The sequence below is a fragment of the Brassica oleracea genome, chromosome C4, assembly GCF_000695525.1.
Source record: "Brassica oleracea var. oleracea cultivar TO1000 chromosome C4, BOL, whole genome shotgun sequence".
NCBI classification, from domain to species: Eukaryota; Viridiplantae; Streptophyta; class Magnoliopsida; order Brassicales; family Brassicaceae; genus Brassica; species Brassica oleracea.
In genome coordinates this window covers 32,931,296-32,950,637 of record NC_027751.1, presented here as the reverse complement: position 1 = coordinate 32,950,637, position 19,342 = coordinate 32,931,296, and the positions used below count along the sequence as shown (strand labels likewise).

Genomic DNA, 19,342 nt, shown 5'->3' with positions numbered 1-19,342 from the left:
TAAGTGTTGCTACTTTTTTACTAGATGTCATAACTCCTAACTTGTTACAAAATTTGTTAAATAGTCTAAATTAATTTTTAACTTTTTTGTATGTCAAAGGAGGATAAAAATAAACAAACTAAAACTAAGTGTTTTTAAAAAATGTTTTTAAGCACACAAAATATCACATATATTTTTAATAGCTATTTTATTACTATCTAACAAAATTAATTTATTTACTAATCTGTGGTTTGTTCGCGTCGATCCAATAAAATCGGTGATCCGACAATCTGGTTCAGTGTCCGGGTAGGTTTAAAAACATTGTTCATCAGCACCTATTAGCTTCTTCTCAGTGTCGTCCCGTATATTTTGGTGGCATAAAGCATTTTCAAAAATATTCCCCCCATAAAATAATATTAAAAATTTCAAGAATAACAAACACTATAATATAACAATTATTTTTTTGTGAAAAAACATATTTTCTAGCTTTTCTTCCAGCAAAGTCGTACATAATCGTTTCATAATCAAGTTTATCAACCATATCTTTTTCAATAGATATCATTGATAATCCATTCAACCTCTCTTGTGACATAGTAGATTGCATATAATTTTTTTATCAACTTCAACTTAGAAAAACTTCTGTCAACAGAGGCAACAGAAACCATAATTGTCAACAATATTCGATAAGAAATCCATGAATTTGGAAAAAAAAATGATCTATTCCTTTCAAAGAGTTTAATACCTCAGCAACTCTTTTAACTTTTGGTGGTAGTGTCATTCTTAGAAGTTTAAGCTCTGAACATAAATCTTCCCAGTTTATATCTGAATGTTCACCATGCCTTAGAAAATCTCCATGTCTAACGCAAGATTCCATCAGCTCTTCATCACTAACTGATTTCAGCTTATTTAAGTCAAACAAAATTCAAAAGTTTTATCATAACTTGGAATTGTTCAAAAAGTTCATAACTTGGAATTGTTCAAAAAGTTTTTTAAATATAAACAATAGCTTGATCCATGATGTTTATGAAGTAGTCCACCCTAAATCCCTCCTCCCAAATTAACACCATACTTCATCGATATTTTCGATACCTTCATCAAAATGTATTTTCCTTTTGCTAGAACGCTTTGGCTTCACACAAAATGTAGCTTAAATCTCCATCTCATTTGCAATTCGTGTAGCTTCAGCTTTTGGTCGCTCAAAATTTGTCTCTCTATATTCTTTCAGAAATGACACAAACCCATTTAGTTGTGAAATAGCAACATCCATATCCATATCCTCTGATGTAGGATCTTGCTTATTATGTTAAAATCAGAAAGAAGCTCGTGCCAAATGATCATTCCAAATAAGAATTCAAAGAATCAAATTCCGTGTGATTCACTCTCAACAAGAGACTTAGCTTGAATTTTTAGCATTGGATTATTACTACTTTCAGCCAAGTAATACAAAGCCTCTCGTATTTGCGGAGTCTGAAATATTGTAGTCTTCACACTATCTTTTCGACTCTCCCATCGAGTTTGTGCTAATGGTTTGAGTGTTAAGCCATTAACCTTCTCTCTGAATATCTTCTAGTTCCTAGTTGAAGATGGGAACAAACAATAGATACGTTGAACAATCCCAAATAATGGAACTGTTTTTGTAGATGAAAAAGCCATATTGATATACTATGGATTTTACCATTTTTTATGCCAAAGTATATGTTTTATTTAGAGTCTTTATGTTATGTATGGAGTCTATTTTAGAGTCTTTACATGTTTAAGTACGTTCTGGCACATTATGGAGCTAAATAGAGCTTAAAGTAAATAAGACCCGTAGCTGAGCAAATGAGAGGAAACAGAGGAGGTGTCGGTCGACACTCACCCTTGATGCTGATCGACACTCAAGCATGAATTGGCTTACCAGATCATGATCGAGAATTGGGCCCAGAAATTTTCACAAAATTACAAGAATTCCCCTGGCGATTTTTGACCTAAAATATATATGTTATGTGACTTATGTCATGTTCTTTTTTAGTTAAAGTGTATCTTTGTGGTAGAACAACTCATCGTCTCTAAAAATTGCAATGATAACAATCAATGTTATCATGTTATACAGTTCTATCAATAAAGTTATACCAAGTTATACTAAGTTTTACATTTTTACCAACAAATTTATACCAAATTATACCAAGTTTTACATTTTTACCAACAAAGTTATATCAGTTGTACGGTTATAGTCATATTTAGTTTTACAAGTCAGACGATTTTAGTTTCACAGAGTTATACTAAGTTCTACTAGTTCAACCATCTTCTTCTTCCTCTTCGTCTTCGTAACAAAATTGAAACGATTTCTTTTACTTCACCCAGTATTTGACTAACTATCAATCTAATTCTTTAATGGATCCACTAAACGCAGTTCCCAAATGCTCAAGTACTTAATTACTAACATCTATATGAAATTGATTTCAATTCCAATTAACAAACCGGAAACCCAATATCAACGGAAGTTGGATTAAAAGTTAAGATTCAATAATACAAACCATAACGTACCTAAAGTTGAAGATTACACTTCTTAATCCTCGACAATGGCTTCAATATACTGCTGAGTTTGAATTAAAATCAAAGAAAACCTTCAACGGAAGGTCCGGTTTCGGGATTGGAGAGTCGATGACGCGGAGGGAGAAAGGAAAGAGAAGAAGAAATCATGTGAGTGATTGAATTAAGTGGATGTATTTTTGACTTTAATATTTCATCTTAAGAGTATCGAATAAAGAGTATGTCATATTCATTAAGAAAATAAAAAAATCATATTTTCGTCGTCAAGAAACATATCAGACTTTTGTCCTTTTGGATATCATAGATATTGACCAGACGATTTAAGCATGTTCCCTTTTATCATTACTTCTAAACCAGAGAAAGTTTGCACGGAAAGATTCAATTTGTTTTATAACTCTCTTGGCAAAATAAAAGTGGGAGTTAACAAACATCATAGATGACATACGCTATATAAGTTGAGTTCGTCCTACATAAGACATGAATTTCACAGCCCAAGCTCTGAATCTAGAGGTGAATGTATCCAGCATATATTTTCAAGTTCATATTACGAAATTAAGAACCTTTGTTGCATGGTTTGGAGAGAAGGTCGATTATGCAATATATTCCCAGAAAGGTGTGATGTCTACTTCTAAATCCACACAGGTGTTTTTGTACGGTTCGATAAATGTTGGGGGCCAAACACAGAGATAGACATAAGAAACCCATTCACTTTTCTTTCATCCTGTAAAACCGGTGGCGAACCATTTATTTTGGAGACTTTATCATCTATGCTAAAAAGACAAGCAACGTGCTGTTATTATAACAGAACACCAAATTTGACAGTTTTATCACTCTCTGAATCCAAACTAAACATTTCCAACGCAAGCCAGAACATCAAATCCTCCTAATCGTCTTCTCTCTCTGGAGGAAGGCCGCACGGCAACAGCATTTTCTGCAAATCACAAAAGACATCCCTAAATTATTCCAAAGATTATTTTATGTATTTAAAAGAAGAAACATGGTTCTTATAAGAAACAAACATATGCTAAGAGTCTGTTAGATCAGTATTTGTTCTTCATTTCTACGTTATTAAGCTAACCTCTTTAGGATTATTCCAAAATAAAACCATATACAAATATATACTAGTTCACTTTCACATAACCAAATGCTTGCGAGGCATCTCGTCTTCCATTATTTTCGAGTGAGACCATAAAACATAATGATTTCTGATCAAAATACCACGACGACAACACAAGTACGACATCAATAAGTCTTGAAACTAAAAGAAAAGGAAAGAGATAAACCAAATGATACTGATAAACAAATGATACATTCCTAATCAAAATGGCCACAGAATCATAAATCCAAATATTGAATGACTAAGAGAATGAAAACAGGGAAATGAGCAAAATAAAACACAAAACTTTTAGGGATATATGATTCCTAGCAACAAGGAGCAAACCTGCATGAAGTTGTAGCGTTCGCGTCCAATGGACTCGTTCTCAGCGATAGCAAAGTAAGCAAGCATTGGGTAGTGGCCAATGTATGAAGCATAGCTATCACGCTGAATGTTCACAGCCCACTCACTGCCCACAATTTAAAAAACATTTTAGATTCTACAGAACACCCAGAAAAAAAAAAAAATCTTTAAAAAACAAAAGCGAAGATTGAAGAAACTCACAATCTGCTCAAATCAGCATGACCAGTGCCAACATATTTAGCTTGAAGATGCTCAAGCTGAGAATTGATGTTAAATCTATCACTTGCCTGCACAAAAAAAAACAATCTTTTAACAAGATCTGGATTTCAAAGAAAGTTTGAATATATCCTTAGAATAAACAAATCTTAAACATATTCAGAAGATCTCATAACGAAAGCCTTAAGCTAAAGGAAGCTGTTCGCGATTTCATTTGAAGCCATGTTTAAGAAAGTAACAGTAGATGAAGCTAATAATAAGGAGATGAGAGGCTTTAGAGTGATGTGAAAGTTAGGGTTTCCGATCCAGAAATCGTACCTGCATCGTTTCAGAGTTGGTAGCAGCCGACGAAGAAACGAAGGAGTCTCTTCCTTCAAAGCCTCCAGCAAAATCCTATTAAACGTTGTCGTTAGAAACTGAAAGGCGAAGGTTAATATTTTTTTCAAAAAAAACTTAATTGACTTGGTTATTTTATGTTTCCTTTTGTTTATTGGTTTGCAGTTTGTACCTTAATGTTTTGGCCCATTGATTTTAATTTTTTTCCTTCAAAAATCTTGTGTTAATACACATTAGTCCTAACTATTAATTGTAATCCAATCTATTTTCACTAAATAATATTCATTAAATTATTTTATGGGATTTAAAGATATTTGCAAAACTACATTTTTGGAACATAATTATTTTTAAAAAATAATAATTAGAAAACTCGCCTCAAAATATACTTCATGTTCCAAAATAATTGATGTTTTGGATGAAAGCATAAGAATTAAAACACACACATTTTTCTAAACAGTAACACTAAAAATATAAAATAAATCTAATTCAGCCAGCCATCAAAAATATTAAAAAAAATATCAAACATCATGCATTTTGAAATATCAATAACTCTTCAAAACACCATCTATTATGAAACGGATAGAGTAATAAGGAGACAATAAAAACATTATAAAAAATCTTATTTTCTGAAAACATCCCGTATATTAAAGATGTTAAGAAATTCTAAACACTTTTGAATCTTTACATCACAGTAAATCAGATTATTGTCTACAAATATAAATGATAAAAATTAGGTACGGGCGTATAAACCGAGGATCAAAAATAAAATGGAAAAAAATTTATAACTAAAAAACCAAACCGAAAACTGAATATGTATCCAAATATTTTAAATACAGTTAATATACCTAAAAATTAATTATATTTAGTTTTAAATTAACAAAAAATTAAAATACTATTTATAAACCAAAATATCCAAAAAATAAAAAATACCGAATTGATTTTATCTAAAATATTAAAAATTATTTGAATTATCCGAAAGAACCAGATTTCCAAATAGTTTATGTATAAAATATATAGATTTATCCTAATCATATGATATTTGACACGAAAGACTAAATCTGATTTTTTACCTGAATTATCAAAAAATAAACGGAAGAATGAGAACCAAAATGTTATCAAATATTAGATGGTTCTTATACTTGTTATTTGAACTGAAATAACTAAATTGACGATCGAAATAATCGAACCAAAACTAAACCAAAATTCATAAATAATTTATACTTTTAAAACAAAAAACCGGACAAAAGCCTAATAGAAACTATGCGGCTAAATTCTACTAGTTTGAGTCAAATAACTCAAAGTTTAAGCCCATAATTTTGAAATGCGCTTGTTTTCTTAGTGGATATTTACATTATTTTGATTAAAACATTACAGTTCCCCTGGATTCTTTGGCACTTATAGAAAGCTAGGAACAGTTTTTGTTTTAATCAGAAAAGAGTTTCGGCTGTTAACATCTTCTCCAAAGCAGTAGAAGAATCTTCCATTTGGTTTAATCTCATTTAGAAGGATCAGGAAAAAAAAGTTTATCTAGAGGAGTTGATAATGGGCAGGCCTGGCAGAAACCTCCCATGGGTTTCATAAAATGTAATGTAGGCTGCTCCTGGTCAGCTAGATCTCAGCATACTGAAGCTTCTTGGGTGGTCCAGGATTTTCGAGGTCAGCCAATGGAACATAGTAGGAGATCCCTCGCGGGGGTTAGCTCGAATTTGGAAGCAGACCTCACAACAATATGTTGGGCGGCAAGTGATCGTCATACTTTGCACAGGAACATAGTTCTCATTGAAATCTCATCAGCTCAAGCGCTTGAAGCCCTGAACAATCCGCATTGGTTCCCTGGTTTGTCCAATACCATTGAACATACTCGACAAGCTCTAAATTTCTTCCAAAACTGCTATGTGGAAGTAGGGAATGTTGCTACAAATAGAGTAGCTCAGAAGATCGCTGTCAGTGTGACTAAGGATAGACGGTTTCAATCTTATATAGCTCGTGGAGGTCCAAGTTGGCTCACTGATACCATTCTTGTCGATGCTGCCAATTCTCCATCTACATACTCAAGATGAGATTGCAATAGTCTCTCTTAAGGGAGTATGAAGTCATGGTTGTTTCACATCTTCCCTTTATAGGGTATTATTTGTCTTTCAAGCACCAATAGGTGTATGGTTTTTTTTTTTATCTTTCATTTTTGGTTTTTACTTCTACTCCGAACGTTATGTTGGAGATCAAACCTTTGAAGTTATTTCAAAGACAGAAAGAAAAAACAATAAAAATTGTTTAAGCAAATCTTAAAATGAAGAGAGAACAGACTTGGGTCATAATATTAGTGGGTTTTGATTTCATCTTGAGATGTTATGTAGTACAATCAAGTTTTGATCAACCAAATAAAGTGAATGAAGAAAATACTTAAATAAAACCAATTCTCTCCATTTCCTTGTGTGAAAACAATAACAAACAAACCAATTCCGAAAAGAATATTTACTTCTTTTTTCTTTCTTGGTTGGCATAAATCAAACAACCCTATGTTGAAACAATTAAACATAATAATCCATCTTTCACTCCTTGAGGGAGAGCCTTCGCTTCCAAAGGAGACTGTACGTTTGTTTGAAACCCCATCATCATTTGCTACTACTCTCTTTTGGAGGAAAACAAAAAATAAAGGCTTTCAACGAAATCAAAAACACACGCATAAGTTATATAAGAAGTGTCTCTGATTCAGGCTGTGCAAATGTGTCAGTCAAATCACCCGGATGAGCTGCACTTACTACCTTCTTTCTCCGGTTCTTCCATCTGCGTCGGTAATAGATTCAAGAAGCTTCCTTGGTTTGTTGTTGCGCCACCAGATGATTCATCCTCTATTCATGTTTTCCAACAATATCGTCAAGAGAAAATCAACGTGGATTGTATAATAATACTGCCACTTGCTACAAAACACATGATAAAAGGGAAAAGCATTTACCAAAGAGGGATTTAATCGACGGCCGCTTTGGCTTATTGCTCTTCTTCTTAATCTCAGCTGCACATCACAATGCAGCAAGACAAGCAATGTAAATCACAAGGCAATCTAGTTATGTTGTTTCTTCTTCAAACACAGAAACGTTAAATACCTATCCCTGGTAATTGGTCATCGTTTACGATTTCAACGTTCTTGTAAGTATAACCCACAAAGTTAATGTCCTTGGACGAGAGCATCTGGAGAAGATACAAGAAACACAACCTCATGTTAAGAAAGCCCAACACAACAAAAAGATATACACTGTTTAAAATTCCACAGAGTTCCTTTTGGTTCATGACACATTCTACTGACAGGTTCTTATTCATCTCATGTTGGTACCAAAAGATATCACATGTCACATGCACAATTGACAGATTAACAAACATCGTTCGATAGCATTCCAGCAGCTCTTTCAAATCAACACAAGTATTTTTTTTAATCATTCTGAGCTTTTTGTTGCATACTAATCTACTAGAAAACTTGATAATGCACATAAGTCAATGCCTATGTCATACCTTTCTCCATGGACCTGACTTTGACGACTTTGGAACTTGCTTGTCAGTCTGTTCCAGAAAGAATTAAAGAAGAGTACACAATTACTTCCATTATCAGGAGCATATATATCATCTATTCATCTGTGGCACCAATTCTTCAGTATAACTACCAATATTTTAATATATATACATACATGAGCTGATAGTATTGAGTGTATTACCTCTTCAAATTTCTCAAAGTTTTGGGTGTCCAACTCATCATTGACTTGAGGAATAAAGGCAGCCTTCATTTGATACAACTTTCCCCATTCCGTACCTCTGAACCAAGGGTGACCCTATACGAAAACAAGTCAAAGCGTTCGTTTTACAAGTTTCTTATTAAGATAAGGGAACTTCGAATCTCAGAGCTGAACAATGCACACAACACCTTAATTTCATCAGCTCCTTTAGTCCCAAGCCTTTGTTCAACATTGCATAAAAGCCTACAAATAAGATCCTTGGCTTCTGGTGATAGTCTAACCTCTTCTGGGAATTTCAAGTAATTTCTCCAATTTACAATCTGCGTACACAAATGAATAGAGAAAATGTACGTTTCCCACATTAGAATCACTAAAGAAAAAAATACAAAAATGAAATGTAAGACTTGAGATGGCAAAAGCAATGGATTAGTTACCTTCCTACAAGTTGTCATTGGATCATCTGAATAAAATGGTGGAAACCCCACAAGCATTTCATACATAATGGCGCCAAGGGACCACCTATAAAGATAATCTCAAGATTAATTTTCTGCACCAAATAGAATAAATCACAATAGTTGGTTGCACCTACCAATCACATTCCATTCCATATCCTTTTTTAAGCAGAACTTCTGGGGCAATATAGTCAGGAGTTCCAACAGTGGAATACGCCTGAAACCAATACCCTTAGCCTAATCAGTTATTCTAATACATGTTTCTATTTCAATGGATAGAACGAAACATAACTAAGACTTACAAGCATCCTTCTATTACGCTGCCAGTTAAGAAGCTGCTCCTGTTGGGTGCGTCTTGTGGCCACAGGACGGCCATCACTTTGTAAGGCCCCACTAACGTTTCGTGCAACTGTGAAATCTTTTTCCTGGAGATTACTACAATCTAATGGTTTACATAATCCAAAATCTGACAGTTTCATGTGGCCCTCTCTGTCAAGTAGCAAATTATCAGGCTTGATATCTCTGTATCACATTGAAACCAAAAAGTATGATGTTACGAACGTAATAACATGGGAGATACAATAAAGTCAAATGTCCTGCTTCACTGACCTGTGGATGTAGTTGTGCTTATGAATGGACTCAATAGCCAGGACAGTTTCCCCAATATAAAACCTGGCCTCATCTTCAGTAAGAGTGTCTTTCCTCATAAGTAAAGTCATCATATCCCCACCAGGTAGATACTCCATTATGAGGTAAAGATACTCCTCGTCTTGGAAAGAACAATACAGTTTGACAATACAGTTACTGTCAACTTCTGCAAGTAAATTTCTCTCTGCTTTTACATGCTCCACCTGAAAGTCAGATTTCACAACACACATGAACCAACAAAACAAACGTCAAGCAGGAAACGGCTTGGAAGAATCTAAAAGTACCTGGCCTCTGCGAAGCATCTCGGATTTCTTAAGCTTCTTCATTGCATAGACATTGCCTGTTCCCTTCTCCCTACAGATCCTAACCTGCAAGAAGAATGCAAAGAGTATACAGCAAATAGGTTATATATTTGAGAAGGCATATCCCAGGTGTTCAAATAAACGTTACTCATGTTCAGGAAGATGCAACACAGAGTACTCAAGATATGTCAATAGAAGCTACCTCTCCGAATGCACCCTTCCCAATCATTGTCAATGGCTCGAAATCATCAGCTCCCATCTTATGCCTCTGACGGCGCATGTACTCAGTTTCCTTCAGCTCCAAATCCTTTATCAAGTTGTTTTGCTCTTCCTCAGACACTTCTGCAGCAGCTAACTTTTTCTCTAGCATTTTGCGTCTGCAAAAAACAATATGTAAATAAAAAGGTAAAGGCACGATTTTAAAAGCATTACACAGTAAAATATATATATGTAGCGAAACCCATACCGCTCCTTTCTTTCCTGCAGACTCTGCATTTGCATTTTGTAATGATTTTCAATATATAGTTTGGCAGCAGCAGCCTTCTCCTTGGTTACATTTGAAAGCGCTTCTTCGCCTCCAGGTGTCCTCGGTCCTTCTTTTGCATTACTCGTTGCTTCCTTCTTTTTTGAAGACTTGCCCTTGTCTTTAGATTTTAACTTACTCAGCCAAGCTTTGGCAGTCTCCATTCCTCTCCCCCTTTCTTTAGATTTCTCTTCTAAACCAGGTATTTAGAGTCAAATGCTTAATGTACAAGTGAGCAGAGAATGAGTTCCACTCCAAGTATACATCTACTGACTGCTTCACACACCTACAACAAGATGACACAAACATAAGCATGCTAGTAAGAAAGCTTCTATCAACTAACATAAACGAACTCAAAGTTGAAAACTTTCTCCCACAACCGAACTTTATATACTCAAATCAAAAACATATCTGAATCTAATTTGCAAAATTCTCCATGATTGTATCAAAGTAGAACAGAACCTAATAGATCTGAAATATCAAATGTACATTACGAATTGGGGGAAAACCGAAATCAAACCGGAAACCCTAAACTTGTGTCAGAAACCTCAAATCATACAATTCTAAAAAACAGAAGCTCGATCTCAACGAAGCAGGAACAGAGGACATAGATGTAATGAAACCTCAAGAACAAGGGTTAGATTAGGGGGGAAGAAGCAAAAGATGGGGACAAGACAGAGACAGAGACCCGCAGTTTGTGGTGAAAGAAAGAAAGGAGCTTGCTTGATTCCTGGGGATTCGATTCTTCAGTTCTTGCCTCTTCTTTGTTTCTTCGATTCTTGAGGATCCAATTCTGAAATTTGAAACAAGCAAAAGGAGAAAGAAAAAAGTTGGAAGCTTTTTTATTATTTATCGCTTTCGATGTTGTGTGAATTGCACTAACTGTTCTTCCCCTCCATCTCTCTCTCTCTCTCTCTCTCTCTCAGTTGTTTTTTTTGTTTTCTCTCTCTCTTCTTTTTTTCTTTATTAGCAATAATATATCGTCGGGGAAAAACATTAATTTCTTTTTAGTTACTAAAGTTGATTACCGTAAATTAAGGGTTTAATTTGTTTTCCTTAAAAACAGAATAACTAATAGTCAGGAAAAGCTGGAAACTAGTAGTAGTAAACTAGTAATTGATTTTGGAGATTTTAATACCAAAATTGAATATGTTATTGGTAAAGTAAATATATTATTGTTAAGATTGAGCGGCTTTATTATACCGCGTGGACCCCCCCACGGGAAGTATGTTTGATGGCAATGTCAAAAGCTAAGAATAAATGTCAAAGTTATTGAAATTGTTTTGCAATTCCGTATTTCATTTTCAAGTTGATTTACTTAATATTTTTATTTATTAACAGGCCTTATTTCATAAATAGTTTCCAGCCTTTATATTTTCAAGGCCGGCTTTGACCATCGGACATGGATCTTATAAGGCGGTAGAATTGTCGGTTGTATAATCATCATCGTAATATTCCGTATCGTTGTAATAATATAATTAACCAAACGTTAAAAAATATCTTTCGTTTTAATTTTCAAGATTCACTAGATTATTACCCGCATAACAACACATTATGATATTTTTTTTAAGAAATCTTAGGCTAAAACATGCGCATTATATATACAAAATATTTTTTTATATTATTTATTTTGTGCTTATTTATAATGTAAATAATGTATATAACTAAATTAGAGTAATCACATTAATCAAAACAATCACTTTTTTATTTAAAATCATTTTTCTTGCTAAATAAATGAAAACAATAATTTTTATTTATTTATATAGTATATAATTAAATTTAAATGATATTGACATAGATATAGTATATTTTAATATGAATATCTATTAATTGAGATTTCCTCTCGTTTATAACATTTTTATATTTACTGTAAGAAAAATTAAACCATTAATCACAAAAATTTTAATATGAAAATTTTAATATTTTTTAATTTTAATATTATTTTTTTTTAATTTAATGCCAATTTTTAAATTGAAATATTAAGATTTCAATACTTTTCAATGTAAAATTTTAAATTAACATATTTATGTATCTTTATATGGTTAATATATATATATATATATAATCTAAATATCTATTAAATAGACTGCATATCCCTTATGTCCCTTATATATTAAAAGAGATGCATAATGCATTCACATTACCTTCGTTACGTGGTGCTCTCACAATCAATTTACAAAAATGAACGTTGACGTGTCGCTTAGATAGAGCTCCTAAAAATTTTGTTTCCTTATTTTTTTAAATGCTAGAACACACGAGAGATGTGAAAAAAACTCAACACCGGCGAGTTTTTGTTTACCCCCCAGCCACATAGTTTATAGTTCTTACGTTTTAGATTCTTTAGCTTGAGCTTTTGCAAGCAAGACTTCTCTAGGAACATGTTGACGAAACTCCGTCTCTGCCAACTTATCGTCACGAGAGAAGCAACAAGATTTGTATTAATATGGCTTTGTCGACAACCTGCGAGCGCTCCAACTGCATCTATGTCTTCTTCGTCAACAACCTTTGTTTGTTCGTGTTTCTTTACGTCAAGACATAGGGAGTTCGAACTGCATATCTGTCTTCCTCTCCAGTTTATTCACGAAGCTCCCATCAACTCCCAATAACAAAGTAAGACGAGGAAGACATGGCATGAACTTGCAGAATGATCTTCTTCTCTTTTCATGGAGAGGACTCACAATGGTTTCAAGCAAGTCAGTCTGATCAACATTTTTATCGATGAAGGAGTTCATATATATATATGGCTTCGTCGAGACGTTGCGATCTCCAATTGCATCTATGTTGGATAGATGCTATGTTATATTGTGAGTATCTTAAGGAGCTTGGTACCAAGGCGATTCGTTGTTACATTGTGTATACAATTCATTCTCATGTTTTGTAAGTATCAAAAGTCGACTTGGACGTAGACAATTTTATCACTCAAGCTCGTCCACCAGTTCTCATCCACACGGTACTCTATGTTTTTGTTTGTTCCAGAATAGAGTGTTTCTTTACGTCACGACGTTGCGAGCTCGAACTGCATATATGTCCACCTCTCAAGTTTATTCACGGAGCTCTGATGTGTAGTGCTTTTACATGTTTTTAGCTATTGATTTTGGTCATTTTAGAGTCTAAAGATTGCATTTAGGAGTCATTAGGTGTTGTATTTGTACATATTGCATATACAGGGGGCTGGAATGCACAATCAAAAGTTATGGGGCTAAATGGAGGATAAAAGTGCACAAAATGGAAGTTATGGGGCCAAAATCGAAGAGGAAGAAGAAGAAACACAGTTTCACCTACAGCTCTGAAGTGCTCACTTCAGAGACTTGTCTTCAGCATTTTGTTGATGTAGGGAAATCTGCAAAGTTTCCTAGAGCCCTGAAGTGACCACTTTAGGAAAGTTGCATCTTGCACATTGATGCTCTAGAGAATCTGTTTTGTTTGAGACTTTGTATTTTGAAGTCCATTAGGGTTTTGCCTATATATATATTGTTAAAGGTGATAAAAACCCTAAGCTACCTCAGCCACATTTTCTCTCTTTTTAGATCTGAAAACTCTTATTAGTTCTTGCTATTAATCTAAGTACTTATCTTGTTTATATCTTCCTACTCTTCTCTAAACATGATTCTTCAAGGATCGGTGACAGATTCTTGGGTTTCTATGGCTTATAGTGAGTAAATTTTTAGAGTTCTTGGGTGGGTAGATTAGAGTGAAAGATGAAAGATTGATGATGCTTATGATCAGATTAACATTGTTCTAAGCTTGTTAGGTGTTCTTAATGCTAGATTGGACTTGATCTCTCTAGTTTAGCCTTAAGCTATTTCACGCCCGGAAGGTGTATATTGAAATGCTTGAACCAACCTAATATTGTCCTTTACGGATTTGGCAAACGGAAGTTGATGCCCGAGATGTTAAGTGGTTAGTAGACTTGTGATTCATGCATGCTTGATTGCGTTAGGCCAACGAAAGTTGTTGTTTAATTCATGATAAGCATAGGGATTTCTGTCACGAAAGTGGATTAATCTATCTGAATAAGATCTAGACCTTTAGAGCATATGTTAGTCGATGATGTCTGGTATCTAAATCTGAAGTCAATCATCTTTGATCGATTACCTTACCCAAGAGCTTGTCTTTCTTAGTTTATTTCTAGTGGTAGTTATTAGTTGTCTTTATATTTCATTAGCTTAGAATTCACTTCACCTTCCTATTTGCTTAGATTAAGGAGATTTGTGTATTCTTAGTGTTATAGATCACTAGTTCTGTGTGGATTCGATCCTAAAGTGATGCATCAATATGCCATTCGATTGTGGTAGCGTGCACATTAGGTTAATTGGCATGTGGTAAAACGCAAAACATCAATTTGGCGCCGTTGCCAGGGAACTTGTTCGATTTGTCATTAGGATTTCATATTTCATTGAGACTAAGCTTTTTATGTTTTGTATAGTTTTAACTTTTATTCTGTTACTAATCCCCTTTCAAGTATTTTCTCTTTTGCAAGGTACAACCACAAGAAAGGAAGATCATGCCTCTTGATTTAGAATCAATGTTGAAAACTCTTTTGGAAAGCTCAAAGAGGATCTCAGAAAGCCAAGAGAAGATGCTGGAGAGCCAAGAGAGAACCTTGGAGAGCCAACAGAGAACTATTTTTGAGAATCAACAGTGGATGATATCAAGAAGCTCCACATTCTCTGCAAGAGCTTACGAACCACCCCCCACAAGCTGTCATGAAGCTTATGAGTCGTCCACCTCAAACCGGTATCAATCTGATGGAGACTTTGGTCAGGAAAACCATTGGGAGTATGGTGAGAGATACCAACCTTGGAATGCAGAATATGGCTAGAAGAATCTCATACTTCCCCATCCTATAATGAAGAGAATGTTCACAACTTGTTTAAGTTGATGTTGGAAAGGTCAGAAAGGATGACTGAAGGGATAGAACCCATGGCCCATGCGAACAACAAAATGGCTGAAAGGTATGGAAAACCTCTTTGCAACAACAGTCTCACTCAAGAAACTGAAGAACAAGAAGAAGAGAGCATCCCTTCCTACAACAACAACTCGTGTGAAGCACATACCACATACATGGAATGTGATTTTGAAAGGGATGCTCAGTTGAGGATGATTTTCAACAAGAAGCCGAAGAGCCTATATACGAGTTTAAATCACTATCTGAATGCACAGTAGATGAGAATCATATTCTAAGATCTGAGGAACAAGCAGAGACTGTGACATTCATGAGTTATTACACAAACTTTGATGAAGATGAAGTACATCTTGTTGAGAATACTCTTGAAGATCTGGGTGATGACATTTTGGTTGTTGAATGCGTTGAAGAGACAAGAAAGAGCTTGGTCTTTATAAACAAGCTCACACCTGAAGAAAAAACGCATGTGCTCCCTGTAGCCAAGGATGAAGCAAAGGGTGAAGAGTCTACGGAGAATCGAGCAATCTGCACTGAAGAATCCTCTAAGGAGGTAGAAGAAGAAGAGTCTTTAGTGGATAAGTCCTTTGAGAATAATTCTGGTATTCTCTCCACCAAAGAGCTGAAGGTTGATGATCCGAAGGTGATACCATTTGAGTAAATCAGGATGAACGAATTCAGGGGATGGTTCTACGATGAGTATGATCCTGGTGATCGGGGTTGTAGCAATAAGGCCTTCTGTGGGCCATCTCTTGCCTCCTGTTATCTTTCAAAGGTCAATCAAAATCGCTAGAGGTCAAAAGAAGATGCTTTCTCTGTCTATCCTCCTTTGAACCAGCCAAGCTTCAAGTTAGTGTTATTCCAACTCTGTTCATACTTAGATTTTGTTTTATTCTTTCTCTTTTGGTCTTTTCTTCACCTTTACTCTCTCACAAGGGACTGTGTGAAGTAAGTTTGGAGGAGAGACCAACTATCTCACCTTGTGTTCTATTTTGTTTTCTTGAGTCTCATGCATTGCATTGTTCATACATTTTTGCATTAAAAAAAAAACCTAAAAATTTTGAAAATTTTCAAATTTTTCAGAAACCAAAAACAATCATATAGCTCATTTTGTATCATTTTCATGTTATGATCGAGATTAGAGCATATAGGATTGTATTCATTTGCATTGGGGATTATGAATTTGTATGAGTTCACATTTAAGATTGAGATCAATGCCCTTTGAAGTAGTTGTTGGTTGCTTTATCTTTCTTTCGAATCTGAAATACTCTTTCTTGAAGAAACCTTCTTTTGTGAAACCTGCATGATCTTGAAGCAACTCTAAGACTATTGGACTTAAAAATGAATCTATTATTCTTGCTTAGGGGTTTGAAATGCATTCTCATGACTTAAGCTCGGGTTTTCTTTACCCATTTTTGCTAATCTTCTGCTAACCCGAGCATCTCTTCCCACCATTTGACCCTGGCCTTCATTTTAAACCTATCATATGTTTGCTTAAGTGAGGCATTTTCTTGATAGCTTTTGACATGTGCAAAATATTGAGATTATTGAGAACGACAATGGTTGTTTCTCATTACAGCTAGCTATTGGAACCTCGTTATGGCTAGCATATAGGATTGGGAGTGGGATTGGGAAGAGTTTTAAGTCTAAGCTTGTTGGGAAAGAATAAAAGAAAGAAAAATGAATTGGAGAGTGTAGAAAGAGAAGAAAAGTTGCTAGGGATTTAAGTAAAAAGAAAGAGCTCTAAGTTTTAAAAAATAAACCTCCATTGATGCATAGAAAAGAAAAAGAAAAAAAAATAATAAGAGTAGGGGCAAAAGAAAAAGAAAAGGGCCAAAGTGAAAAAGATTTCCCTAGAAAACTAGCAAAAGAAAAACCAAGTTCATTTGAGTGTGAAAATAAAGAAAGATTTTTGAGTTTGGGGTGAGAGATTGAAAGTTTGGCATTAAGCAAAAGGGTAGAACTTGCATATATCTTAGGATTGAGTAGAACAATGAGAATCAATTGTTGTATGCATGAATTGTTCCCTTTCTTAGATAAATTTTGTGTAATGTCAATTGCTCCTTGTTTGAGAGAAAGTCACCAAAAACCATGAACCACCCACAAAAGCCTTTGAACCTAACCAAATGAGAATGATTGATAATCCCTTTCCAAGACTGCACTTAATATCTAAATGAATGTAGGGAGTTGCTTTGAGGTTATTGCTTGAGTTCATTCTGGTCCTGGTTTCTAGAGTAAAGTTTGAGTTGTGTTGCCAAGATAAAGCATATTTGATAGATTGTTTAGGTGATGCAATTTATAACTACGTTGAAGGACATTGGGTTGAATCTTGAATGTGAATTTTGTTGTTCTATATCCTCTATTTTCAATCTCTTTCTCTTACTCTTCTTGAAAGTTTACTTGAGGACAAGTATAGAATCAAGTTTGGGGGAGTTGATGTATAGTGTTTTTACATGTTTTTAGCTATTGATTTTGGTCATTTTAGAGTCTAAAGATTGCGTTTAGGAGTCATTAGGTGTTGTATTTGTACACATTGCATATACAGGGGGTTGGAATGCACAATCAAAAGTTATGAGGCTAAATGGAGGATAAAAGTGCACAAAATGGAAGTTATGGAGCCAAAGTCGAAGAGGAAGAAGAAGAAACACAGTTTCACCTACAGCTCTGAAGTGCTCATTTCAGAAACTTGTCTTCAGCATTTTGTTGATGTAGGGAAATCTGCAAAGTTACATAGAGCCCTGAAGTGACCACTTTAGGAAAGCTGCATCTTGCACATTGATGCTTTAGGGAATCTGTTTTGTTTGGGACTTTGTATTTTGAAGTCCATTAGGGTTTTGCCTATATATATGTTGTTAAAGGTGATAAAAACCCTAAGCTACCTCAGCCACATTTTCTCTCTTTTTAGATCTGAAAACTCTTATTAGTTCTTGCTATTAATCTAAGTACTTATCTTGTTTATATCTTCCTACTCTTCTCTAAACATGATTCTTCAAGGATCGGTGACAGATTCTTGGGTTTCTATGGCTTATAGTGAGTAAATTTTTAGAGTTCTTGGGTGGGTAGATTAGAGTGAAAGATGGAAGATTGATGATGCTTATGATCAGATTAACATTGTTCTAAGCTTGTTAGGTGTTCTTAATGCTAGATTGGACTTGATCTCTCTAGTTTAGATCTTAAGCTATTTCACGCTCGGAAGGTGTATGTTGAAATGCTTGAACCAACCTAATATTGTCCTTTACGGATTTGGCCAACGGAAGTTGATGCCCGAGATGTTAAGTGGTTAGTAGACTTGTGATTCATGCATGCTTGATTGCGTTAGGCCAACAGAAGTTGTTGTTTAATTCTTGATAAGCATATGGATTTATGTCACGGAAGTGGATTAATCTATCTGAATAAGATCTAGACCTTTAGAGCATATGTTAGTCGAGGATGTCTGGTATCTAAATCTGAAGTCAATCATCTCTGATCGATTACCTTACCCAAGAGCTTGTCTTTCTTAGTTTATTTCTAGTAGTAGTTATTAGTTGTCTTTATATTTCGTTAGCTTAGAATTCACTTCACCTTCCTATTTGCTTAGATTAAGGAGATTTGTGTATTTTTAGTGTTATAGATCACTAGTTCTCTGTGGATTCGATCCTAAAATGCTGCATCGATATACCATTCGATTGTGGTAGCGTGCACATTAGGTTAATTGACATGAGGTAAAACACAGAACATCAAGCTCCCACCAACTCCCAATAACAAAGCAAGACGAGGAAGACATAGCATGAACTTGCAAAATGATATTTTTCTCTTTTCATGGAGAAGACTCGCAATGGTTTCAAACAAGTTAGTCTGATCAACATTTTTATCGATGAAGGAGCTCATATAATGGACCACATTCTTAGGTTCGAAATATTAAGGAAATTGCTTATAATATTTCGCTAGGTAGTCCATTACATCGTAGATACAAAGAGAGCTATAACCCGTGAGAGATGAACCATTCTTATGTTCGAAATTTCAATTCATCCTCCATTACTTAAAACAAGATTAATAATCTCATCCCGCGCAAAGCTCAGGTTATCGCCTAGTTCATATGATTTTATGATCATTTTTGTTATAATAAAAAGGTAAGTTATTGCTTACAAAGTGTGAAATTTTAACAATTTTAGTAATTTATAGCCGTTTTAAGAAATTCAAAATATAAGATATAAGAAAAACTAAATTTTTATTATACGGTTAATGTGATTGTTTAATTTATTTTAATAATATAAAAATTGAACAAAAATTA

The 19,342-nt window shown here is 34.5% G+C and overlaps 2 protein-coding genes across 4 annotated transcripts; both read right to left on the bottom strand.

The window, feature by feature from the left end:
• Positions 1-3,198: 3,198 nt before the first annotated feature.
• On the bottom strand, positions 3,199-4,630 carry LOC106340042 (uncharacterized protein At4g14342). The gene is made up of 4 exons (XM_013778911.1): positions 4,505-4,630; positions 4,172-4,257; positions 3,953-4,076; positions 3,199-3,442 (listed from the first exon to the last, which is right to left on the bottom strand). The coding sequence occupies exons 1-4, from the start codon at positions 4,508-4,510 to the stop codon at positions 3,395-3,397; spliced, it is 264 nt and encodes an 87-aa protein (XP_013634365.1). The 5' UTR covers positions 4,511-4,630; the 3' UTR covers positions 3,199-3,394.
• A 2,289-nt stretch (positions 4,631-6,919) lies between these two features.
• Positions 6,920-11,125, bottom strand: LOC106342822 (serine/threonine-protein kinase tricorner-like). 3 transcript variants are annotated; one of them, XM_013781858.1, is made up of 14 exons: positions 10,717-11,125; positions 10,113-10,455; positions 9,849-10,023; positions 9,629-9,712; positions 9,306-9,547; positions 8,999-9,218; positions 8,834-8,913; positions 8,679-8,763; positions 8,433-8,564; positions 8,227-8,340; positions 8,027-8,074; positions 7,624-7,708; positions 7,476-7,532; positions 6,920-7,371 (listed from the first exon to the last, which is right to left on the bottom strand). In XM_013781858.1, exons 2-14 carry the CDS (start codon positions 10,331-10,333, stop codon positions 7,259-7,261), a joined length of 1,656 nt encoding a protein of 551 aa, XP_013637312.1. In that variant the 5' UTR covers positions 10,334-10,455; positions 10,717-11,125; the 3' UTR covers positions 6,920-7,258. The 3 variants fall into 3 exon arrangements, with proteins under 3 accessions (XP_013637312.1, XP_013637313.1, XP_013637311.1); XM_013781859.1 differs by having other exon boundaries at positions 10,793-11,125; XM_013781857.1 differs by having other exon boundaries at positions 10,858-11,125.
• Positions 11,126-19,342: the final 8,217 nt, after the last annotated feature.

Bases quoted from the DNA above. Each gene is read 5' to 3' on its own strand.
- LOC106340042 (XM_013778911.1), bottom strand. The intron at 4,077-4,171 runs GTGAGTTTCTTC...AATTGTGGGCAG, and splicing joins CATGCTGATTTGAGCAGATT to TGAGTGGGCTGTGAACATTC. The intron at 3,443-3,952 runs GTTTGCTCCTTG...TGTGATTTGCAG, and splicing joins AACGCTACAACTTCATGCAG to AAAATGCTGTTGCCGTGCGG.
- LOC106342822 (XM_013781858.1), bottom strand. From the start codon at position 10,333: ATGGAGACTGCCAAAGCTTGGCTGAGTAAGTTAAAATCTAAAGACAAG. The intron at 8,565-8,678 runs GTAACTAATCCA...TTGTGTACGCAG, and splicing joins CAATGACAACTTGTAGGAAG to ATTGTAAATTGGAGAAATTA. The intron at 7,709-8,026 runs GTATGACATAGG...TATCTTCTCCAG, and splicing joins AGTCAGGTCCATGGAGAAAG to ATGCTCTCGTCCAAGGACAT.